Here is a 10,671-nt window from a genome sequence, read left to right on the forward strand (position 1 = left end):
AACTTACAAGTATGAATTTTGACCCTCATTTTTCTTCCTTTCAGCTGATTGGTCAATGTCATGTCAATCACAAATTGATCTATCCAATCAGAGAACAGATGGGTTTGGCTGTCGAAGGGGCGCTTTTTTGAACTGCAGGTCCTTGAAGGATAAATGCCCTTTCACGTCTCTTCTCGCCACACCATGAAGGAAAACATCTGTGTGTGTCCAAGTAAACTTTTTCTCACAGGTTGATGTGCTTACACAGGGACCTCCAGAGCGTTTTCAAAGCAGGTCGACCTTGGAGGAAAAGCATGTGGAAATGACACGCTCTTCTCTAATCGGGAGAGTTACAAAGCTTTCCTCGTTATGAATGAGCGATACGTTTTTATTAAACATTTGAACATAATACAACACAAACTCTCGTAGAGGATATAAAGTCAGAGAGATACGCTTTGAAACGACAAGGATCAGGTGCATCTAGTACACCTAGACCACAAAAAAAACAATATACAAGCAGAGCTCAACAGCTAGCGCAACAAATTCTGGATCCTTCCCTCTTAGTTAGCGGTGAGCACAGATCATGCCGCGTCCGATGCTTAGTGTGACTCATAGCAGTGGTCCTGGGTCAACTGTGATTTTGTGTTATAGTAATACTAAAGTAATAATGGTATTTCTGAACACTGGTATACTACAACTGTATCCTTTCAACAGCTACCAAAAGTTAAAGGACCTAGCTTGTATGAGCCTTATAGAATATTTATATAAAGATCCTCCAGCTTCAAACTGTATTACCCTTCAAGGACCTGGAGCTCAGTAAAGCATCCCTTCGACAGCCAAACCCATCTGTTCTCTGATTGGATAGTTCAGTTTGACATGACATTGACCAATCAGCTGAAAGGAAGAAAAATAGGGTCAAAATTCGTATTTGTAAGTTGAAACTTGAGTGCAGAGTTTCACATGTATTTTTTTGCTATGTGCACACACAAATATTTTTTACACACACACAAATTTGTATGTGTAAAGCACATAAAAATCCTGATTTACAAGTAAAAAATATTTATGACCACAATTTGAGCCCATAGGTGTGTTTGCGGTCACGTCCATTGGGTGTGTGGGCGGGAGCGTCACACAGATACTTCACTTCAAGTCTCTACCGGCCAGACTCCAGCTCCAAAAGCGCAACATGGCAGCTCCCATAAGCGGGGTATTTTGGCTTCATTTTTGTGCAATGGGAGGAAGTGCTGTGGCATCGTCCATCTTTTCTACAATTATTGTTCAGTACCATGAAACTCCCCACAGACCAAAGGAGTCTCTCTTTAGTTTCCCTCCACTTTAAAACTGCTTTTTATACTGCAGGTCTTCTGTTTTCTCATCTGGACTCATCGAGTGCATCAACTTTGGTTTAATGAAGGAAATCTTCACACAGAAAACCACTGTTAGAGAATAAGAGCTGGCTATGTAAATGCAGTAATGAAGAAAAACAAGAGAGGAATCAGACAGGATTTTATTTTCCAGTAAAACACCGCTTCATTCTGATACCAGGATACACAATAAACTTAAATAAGCTGATTGGAATAAATGGGAGCTTACGTCATGTTTTTCTGTTTAACATTTAGATAGAGAAGCGAGGACTTTGTTCTCTAAAAGCACCGCGTGTGTGTTTAGCTGCTCGGGTGAGCGTTCAGGGAGAACGACGTGAAACTCTCACGTCACCGAGCATATTCACCTCCATCAACGGCTGTGTGATCAACTTTTACAACTCTGCACTAAAACGAATCCATAATTCTTTTTGATTTTCTCTGTAAAAACAGCTATAAAATATATACCACTACTGCTTTAAATTAGCAAGGACAGAGGCTGGAAACGCCACGTCCTGTCACATACACCCAGTATAAAAACAACTCTACAAAGATTTTCCCAATTTAAAATCTTCCATCACTGCATATCAGCACGCTCCATTTCAGCAACACTTTTGCATTGAAAACAAACTTCTGTTCTTACCCTGATCAGCTAGTTAAAAGGTTTAAGCATTAAAACTTAACATTGGTGCTGTGAACATACATTAAACAAAGCAGGGTTCAAAGGTCAAGAGCAAAAAAAACGTTTTTGGTCTCAGCTGAGATAAGCCGCTCAATTAACTGATTATCATGATTAAACCCTTTGAAATGGAAGCAGGATGGAGCGTGGGGGCCGTGGCGGCGTCCAGGATGGACCGTTTGGATATTTAAGATAATAAAACAGCTTTGAAAAGTGCAAAGAGTAAAACTGCTGCCAGGATTGTGCTGCTTTACAGTAAAACTCACGTACAAAATTTTAGTGCATAAGCTTTAGGCACATACTCAGAAACACGTATACATACAAAATTTTCTCATAATAAAAAACTGTAGAATACACCTGCTTGAGAACTAACTTCAGCCTTTCTAATAATTAAGTGCTCTATGAATAATAATGCTACCAAGTTTATTGAGGCAGGTTTCATTAAAGCTACAGAAAGCACATCAAAACCTCTCTCTGCTGTGTGTGTGTGTGTGTTGTCGCCTCCTTTTTGGTTGCGGTAGTATCCTCCTCGTTCCAGCGCGTGTCCAGCACGGAGGTCTTACACTGAGCCAACTCCACCGCCACCCCCAGCTCTCCGTAATCCTTGCGGACCTCCTTTAGAGCATTCACTCCAGCAGTGTCAAGGAACAAGATGGCGCTGCAGTCGATCACTACTCTGCGTAAGTAACGGGAGGCTATGTTCATCGTGTTTGTGTGTGTGTGTGTGTGTGTGTGTGTGGAGGGGGGGGGGGGTCACAGAGGTCAAGTTCACTAAGGCACAACCCATGATCTCTGACCCCCACAAATCAACATCACAGCGACCTCGAAATCTCACACTGCACTTTTGTTTTTCTTCAACTTGAACGTTGCCTTATTCATTACCCGACTGACAGAAAGAAGGCACAGGCCAAGGTCATATGACTGCGGCTAACAGTTAAACAGGAAGTCTCTCATCCTCACCGGAGGAATATTCGTCTGTCAGAGGATCTGGAAGCACATGCACATGCATGCACCTTTGATCAGTGCTAACAGACAAATGATTCCTCGGGTCATTGCACGTATATTCATGTTCAGGCACAGGGTGGCTACTTCTTATTAAGCACGTATGAAGAATCTATGTTTTTATCCAGCAGGGTTCTGATCTAAAAATCTAAAGCATTTAGATACCTCCGATGTCTCTCCTCAGAGCAGCAGAGCTGCTGCTTTTTTCTACACGTGTTTTAAACTTCCTGCCCTGAGGCATCAGTCATGATTGGACTGATGGACCCAAACACCAAACAGCAGACGATTATGATCGTTTTTGATTGTGGCAAAAAAATCCAGTTTAGACCTTATAAAAAAAAAAAAAACCCACTAAATCATTTACACCTATTTTAAATCCTAACCCCAGTCGTCATCCTGAACATGTGCACGTGCATCGTTCCGACTCAGTATCTAAAAATTAAGTCAGAATATGGCTCTCGTTTCTATAAACAACACTAGGGCATGACCAGTGTCACACTGTACAGTACTTGTACTCTGCAGTATAAAACACATATCATATTGTGCTGTACACACTGTGCAGTACTGTGCATTATGAAACATATTTCACACTGTACAGTACTTGTACACAGAGTGCAGTACTTGTACTGTGCATTATGAAACATATTTCACACTGTTCAGGACTTTTACACACTGTGTAGTACTTGTACTGTGCAGTTGGAAACACTTCACACTGTGCAGTACTTGTACTCACTGTGCAGTACTGTGCATTATGAAACACGTATTTTACACTGTGCAGCACTTGTACTATGCAGATGTAAACTTGCTGAGTCTGCCTTAGACACAGACTCGAGCTGTCAGGTAGGGTCTGGGTATTCCTTCCTCGTGGGTGGCTGGTTCTTCTTATACAGTCCACAGGTGAGTTATCTGTACATGGACGTTCACACTGTGGTGATTCATCACCTGTCTGGATGCAGAAACCTGAGGTGAAGGACTTCAGAAAAATGTTACAAAGGCACATCTGTGCAGCCACACGCTGCAGACATGTAAACATAGACGTGTTGTCTCTTTAGGACTTATCATAGTCTCCGTTAGGAGTGCTGCGGCTTTCGACGTGGCGGATGGCGTCTTCGATAGTGAAAAAGATCGTGTGGTTCTCTCCTGCGTCGCCTCCTTTTTGGTTGCGGTAGTATCCTCCTCGTTCCAGCGTGTCCAGCACGGAGGTCTTACACTGAGCCAACTCCACCGCCACCCCCAGCTCTCCGTAATCCTTGCGGACCTCCTTTAGAGCATTCACTCCGGCAGTGTCCAGGAACAAGACGGCGCTGCAGTCGATCACTATCCTGCGTAAGTAACGGGAGGCTGTGTCCATCATCAGGGTGACGGCTGCAGGAGCTTCGGCCTCCTTCTCGTCCATTTTGCTAGTTGGGATTCCGGCAGCCTCTTCCTGCGGTTTGCTGTTCTGGAACTTGACACGGCGGCTCTTCTCCTTCACAGGGTCAAGTCCTACACACCTGTACAGAGACTTTTTAAACAGGCTCTGGTTGGCGTAGTAGATTGGCGCTTCATATCTAAAGATGGCCACGTCGGGGTGCGTTTGGAGGCCTTTGTAGGACGCCAGATCTTCGTAATGCTCCCTGGTCATAGCCCGGCCGAGCTCCAGGACCTGGACCCGCTGAGTTCTGCCCAAGACGCAGAAAGCCGACACCAAAACCCCCACAAGAAGCCCCAGCTCCGTGTTGACCAGCGCTGAGGTTGCCATGGTGATCAGCCAGATGAAGGCGTCGATGCGGTTGGCACGCCACATGCAGGGAATGTCGGTGAACTTTCGAAGAGCACCACGGAGGTTCACCACGATGATGGCAGCAAGAACACACCTGAGCAGAAAAAGGAGAGGAGAGAGGTGAGGATCACCGCAGCCTATCAGAAGCTTACACACAGCTGTGGCCTCTAACTGCATCAACGTCCTCAGCATGGAAGCGCTGAAGGAGTGATGGGGCAAAGACGGCACAAGCCATAAAAGCTGTTCCGATTAAAACTTAAGATCGAGACTCGAACGACCTCATCAGGAGGTCAGTCTGCAAGAAGACTAGTTAGCAATCATTTAGAGGTTAGACTGACGTCCTGCTTTTCTTACTTCTGGAGGGAATAGAAGAGCGGCGCGATCACCAGAAGCACCAGCAGCAGGAGGAGAGCGCTGATCAGCCCTGACAGCTGCGTCTGGCACCCGGTCGACTCCTTGACGAGGGTTTTGGTCAGCGCGGCGCTGGTGGTGAAGCAGTGGAAGAACGATGGCAGGATATTGCAGAACCCGATGGCATACATCTCCTGGTTGGCATCCACCGTGTAGCCGTGCTTCTTGGCGAACATCTCCGACAGTGAGATGGTGATGGCGAATCCCACAATGGCAATGGAGAAGGCGTCAACGGCCACATTGGGGATCAGAGACCACATGGGCATTTGAGGAGGGAGGAAGCCTGTGGGGATGGCCCCAGCCACGCCCGACCCGTATTCGGTGTTGAAATGGCCAAAGTGAGATGCGAGGGTGGCAATTATCACCACAAAGAGCTCGAATGGGATCGGAGCCTAGAGAAGGACAGGTGAGGGTGAGGACAGAGTAAACCACACAGGTAGAAACAGGGTGCTTTTTGTGTTCATAGAATGAATATTTGTATAATAAGGAAAATTATACAAATAATAATAAATAAATAATAAATTTACAAAGGGAAATGTGTTCTGTAAGGAAACAAACCAATAGATGAGTTTATTTCACAAAATGACCAGGTGAGCCACCAACAGCATCCTTAGGGCCGATGATGCCAAAAGGAGGTTTAATTTTAGTTTTACTGGAGTGTTACATCGCCACACTTTTACCTTCAGCTTGGACTTGAAGCGGTCATTGAGCTCCTTCATAGGTATGAGTACTGCCAAACACACCAGACTGGTGATGAGGTCACACACGTTGGTGTTCCAGAGGTTGCTCAGCAGGCCGTACCACGTCTTAAACAGAGTGAACCAGCCCTGAGGACGGGGGATCTTCAGGCCCAGCATGTACTTGACCTGAGACGTCAGGATGGTCAAGGAGGCTCCTGTAGCAAAGCCGCTGAGGAGGGAGTCCGACAGGTAGACAGACACAAAGCCCACCTGCAGAAGGCCCATTAGCACCTGAAAGAGATGAGCAGAAGTAAGGTAGTGTGGTTCTATGCTCAGTCATTAAAACCCACATGTGCCCCTGCACACTTACCTGGTAAATCCCAGCAGTAAAGGTAACTGTGGCCCCCACGGCAATCGCGTAGCAGCTCCGGTCACATCCCACCACGCCACTGTCATTCCCAGCCAACGGGACACTGCTGTCATTTCCACTCAGGCTGCTCTCTGGGAGGTATCCCGCCAGGGCCAACTCCCTGTCCACCACCTGGCCAATGAGCAGACAGAGCACTCCGAAAATCCCCACCGAGATGTGCCTGGAAGTGCCCAGGAGGGCGTAGATGATGGAAGCGAAGAAAGACGTGTACAGGCCGTATATCGGATCCTGGTTGGCCAATAAGGAGTAGGCTATGGACTGGGGAACCAATAGGATTCCAACAATCACTCCTGACATAACATCCCCCAGGATCCAGTCCCTGAGCTTGTAGCGCGGCAGCCACTGGAGAACCGGGAAGAAGCTGAGGATTCTGGATTTGGCCTTCTCTGGCGTGCAGGAGCAGTGCTTCCTGAGCCGCTGAGACAAAACCGTTCTCCAGGTTCTTCCCGTTTCCTTCTCAATTCTTTCCAGGATAAGAGGCCGGTGCTGGTCCTCCTCACCACCCTCTTCTACTGCCGGACAGCTGTCCTCCCCATGAAGCATGGCTGAGCCTTTATCTGTGTTCAGGTTGAGAAAAAAGTCATTATTCTTCTCAGCTTCACCTCAAACCACTGACTGTAACAGCCCCCGAAGTGGTCGGGGAATTTGATGGACTTGTTTAAAAGCTACAGGAGCTGTGAGCCGCTGACGTTAGCCAAACGCTGGACTGCATTTTCCTGGAATACCAGTTGGTGAAACCAGCATCAAGGATTTTAAAGATGCATTCTGTGTAAAGAGAGCACGCCCCTAGCACCGCCTGCCAGTTATAGGTAAAGATTTTCTGATTTATTGAAACCTTGGGCTAATCTAGAACAGTTTGGCGAAAGAGCTACCAAAAGAAAGCGTCAGGAATGAGACGTGCAGTCATTACTGAGACAGAAAGGACTGCTTCACCGGTCCAGCCCACCGTGTAAACACACTTCAACATCCCTGAGATACAACCGGTACCTTTACCCGAGAGTATGTCTCATTCTAATAATGTGTGTGTGCTGAATGTGGTCACAGTTCCAGCTGTGAGGTCAGAGGTTACTGAGATCAGCTCAGTGTGTGCGCGTTTATAACTTTCTGCTGATTTCCTGCCTCTGATGTTGCATCACAGCACAGATAAAACACTTCTGCGTTTTCAGTCCTTGTGAGTCACAGCCCTTCTTCAAACTGAACACCACGCCCCAATACATCTGCCTCTGCTCAACGGGTCAACAGCTCCAAGTAAAAGCTGCAGAGTTTAGGGTCACCACCCAAACGCCACCCGAACCCAGAGAGTGGAGTGATGACAAAAGTCTGAGAAAACGGCAACAGCGATGGCGGCTGTTCCATCCAACATTCCTCCTGCATGTTACAGACACTGCTGCTCTGAATTTAGCGTTATCTCTCATTTATTTTTATAATCATTATCTCCCTTTTACTTGTAATCATTATCTCTCTTTTATTTCTCACCGTTAACTCTTTTTTATCATTATTTTTTTAGTTGTTATCTGTCTTTTATTTTGAATCGTTATCTCTCCATTTAATTTTTTTAGTTATCTCTCTTTTTTAAGTCGTTATCTCTCTTTTATTTTTAATGGTTAACTCTTTTTTATCGTTATCTGTCTCTTATTTTTAATGTTATCGGTATCTTGTGACATTATTAAACCACGATAATTAACCATCGCCCTCTGACTGGTAATGATGGAGGTAACTCTGAAATTACCCCGCTTCCCACCACACACATGCTCACTCTCGCTCACACACATATTCGTGTTTTCGTATCTTTGCGGGGACATCTAGTTGACATAATGCTTTCCCCAGCCGCTTACTCTAACCCTGAGTCTGAACCTAACTATAACCGTAACAACAACTGTAGCAATGACACTAAAACCACATGTTGAGTGTCAAAAATACCTTCAAACTCGTGAGGACGGACACTTTATCCCCAGGATGTTGGTCCCCACAAAGATTTGTAAACGTAGTACACTCCTTCTCACACTCTCTCTCTCTCACTCACTCACACAAACACCACCATCATCATGATGAAGGCCTTTTGAGCACCTCCACCCTCCGTGAGCAGCAGCGGAATCTGACGGTGTGACGTGGTAATCGGGTTACAGGTGGTGCACGCTGCCGGTGTGCACGCGCAGGCACGGAGGGTCCCGGTGTTCCCTGCGCTGACTGATCCAGGTGCACGCGTGCCTCAGCCTCACCTGGACAGCCGGTGTGAGTGACAGCGTGGCACGAGCGGACTACTGCGGTGACGTCACGAAGTACGGCGGCGCACTGTGTTGTGTGATGAGCAGAACGTTACTGAGCGTCACGGTGAAACAAGGACGCCGTTTTCAAAGGCTTGTCACTTCCCGTGGGGGCTCAGGTGAGCCGGTGTGAACACCAGCGTGAATGGCTCCTTTGTAAACAGTGTAAACGTGGACAGGAACAAACCTGAGCGCGAGCTGCCGCACGCACGCGAACCCGCGGCACACCGTGAGCAAGGCGGAGTTCACGCGCGCGGGGACTCACCTGAGCTGGATCCCGGTGCCGGTACCGAGTCCATATGAGCCGTCCCTGCCGCTCACCGTCCGCTCCGATCCCACCGCGCATCTGTTTTCCGCCCCGCCGCCACTCCGTGCGTGATGGCGTGGAACGGAGCGTGTTACGTCACACGAGCTGCGTACATGCGCAAAGTTAGTGATGAGCCTGACTGTCCCGAGACCCGATCAGGAGGGGGCAGCAGATCTAATAGCTTCACCTTTTCTTAAAGAAAAGGTCAAAACTAACACCTGTGTTCGCGCCAGGATACTGGTGAAGCACGGCCAGGTGAACTGTCAGCGACCAAAGGCTGAGATGGAGCTCCAGCAGGACGATGAACCCTGGAAACACTTAGCATGTGTGGATGTTCTTCACTCCCACAGAAACATGTAGAAATGATGTTTGTGCTTCTTCACCTGCACTCATCTACAGGTTCCTACTGTTCTGACACATCACTAGACTCCGCCCCTGTTTTCTAGTGGAATTTTTTTTTTGTTTGTTTTTTTGTTACATAATAATGACAAATGAATTTCCTTTGGTATTAAAGTATTCTGATCCACTTCGTTTGTCTCGTTGGTCTGTGAACTGAAGCTCCTAAAAATCTGTTCCTCTTTCTTACAGTCGTGTCCTCCTGGGTTCAAACACGGCAGAATCTCAGGTTTCGACCCGCTAGACGTGGGGATGGGCAGTACAGCTCCTGTTACAGGTTCTTACAGCTATTTGATCTGGCATGAGTTCAAGAAGTTTGCATTGTTATTTACAGTCTGTGGGTGTGAGGCATGCACTAATCGCCTGGAGTCCAAGGATAAGTGAAAAATATCACCCTACAGTCGTCAGGCCAGAAGAGCTGGAAGCTTTTATTACAAACACATGGATGTCTGTCAGTCATCATGACTGTACTCACAGCAAACCTGGTTCAGCTCTTTCTTTTCATTTTGTCCTCAGTTGTGTAAGGCTGACGGGGGTTGTGTCGTGACCACACTGGGTGGGCATCGCAAAGTTAAAGCAGACTCAGAGTTCAAACTCGCTGTCTGTTAAAGCTGCAGAATTTGGGGAGACAAATGAAGTCCCCAAAATTCTCACCTCAGAGTCAGAGGTCAGAGAGGAAACATGATACCCAACACAAAGCATTCAGAAACCTCACACCTCCGCCGTCAGCTCGCTGACGTGTTCTCAGACAGAACAAGTGGCACACGTGCATACACGCCCTGCAGTACACGCAGGTGATTCAGGGACCTGTTTCTCCATTCCAGCACACCGAGTGTGAATTTGAACATTTGATAAGAAATCAGAGAAATGGAAAGATAGACACGTCCCTGACTGTCCAGCTTTTCCACTCACTGCATGCCACACGGGTCATATAATCTGTGTATCTGAGCACGCTCAGACTTACTCACATAGTTTGTGTCCGGCCTGTCTTCGTTGGTCTCGCGTCCCCTTTAACCTTAGACTGTCCTTCAGAGGCCCACGCTCTGTACAAGTGAGGACACCGAGGACTTCGTGTGCCGGCACAGCACGTGTGTCAGGTCATACGTACACTGCTTCTTTATGCTGAGACACTGACGTCTGAGTGCGTTTCAGAGGAATGTGGTTACACTGAAAGAGACGATTGAGAGTTTTTTTCCACTAAAATACTTGAGAACATTCAGCCCTTCAAGGCTCAAACTGAAAACTGAACCTCACAAAGTTATTCTGAAATTATGTGCGTTGGTCAGTCGATGCTGAGTGGTAGTTTAAATGTGCGTGTGGCTGACTCATGAAGTGTGTTATGAGGCCTTTGGTTGGATGCATGAACCAAAAACCGTCCAGTAAACGGTAAAAACTGGAGA

General features: G+C 46.9%; 1 protein-coding gene across 1 annotated transcript; it reads right to left on the reverse strand.

The window, feature by feature from the left end:
- Nucleotides 1-1,474: 1,474 nt before the first annotated feature.
- On the reverse strand, nt 1,475-8,933 carry slc26a2 (solute carrier family 26 member 2). The gene is made up of 5 exons (XM_006797649.3): nt 8,834-8,933; nt 6,245-6,861; nt 5,875-6,165; nt 5,138-5,586; nt 1,475-4,877 (listed from the first exon to the last, which is right to left on the reverse strand). The coding sequence occupies exons 1-5, from the start codon at nt 8,865-8,867 to the stop codon at nt 4,070-4,072; spliced, it is 2,199 nt and encodes a 732-aa protein (XP_006797712.2). The 5' UTR covers nt 8,868-8,933; the 3' UTR covers nt 1,475-4,069.
- Nucleotides 8,934-10,671: the final 1,738 nt, after the last annotated feature.

Source organism: Neolamprologus brichardi, chromosome 2 (assembly GCF_056152115.1).
Source record: "Neolamprologus brichardi isolate AB-2024 chromosome 2, ASM5615211v1, whole genome shotgun sequence".
Lineage (NCBI taxonomy): Eukaryota > Metazoa > Chordata > Actinopteri > Cichliformes > Cichlidae > Neolamprologus > Neolamprologus brichardi.

Excerpts from the sequence above, each read along its gene's own strand:
- slc26a2 (XM_006797649.3), bottom strand. The coding sequence starts at position 8,867 with ATGGACTCGGTACCGGCACCGGGATCCAGCTCAG. Across the intron at positions 6,166-6,244 it reads TTACTGCTGGGATTTACCAG|GTGCTAATGGGCCTTCTGCA; the intron begins GTAAGTGTGCAG and ends CATCTCTTTCAG. Across the intron at positions 4,878-5,137 it reads CTCTTCTATTCCCTCCAGAA|GTGTGTTCTTGCTGCCATCA; the intron begins GTAAGAAAAGCA and ends TTTTCTGCTCAG.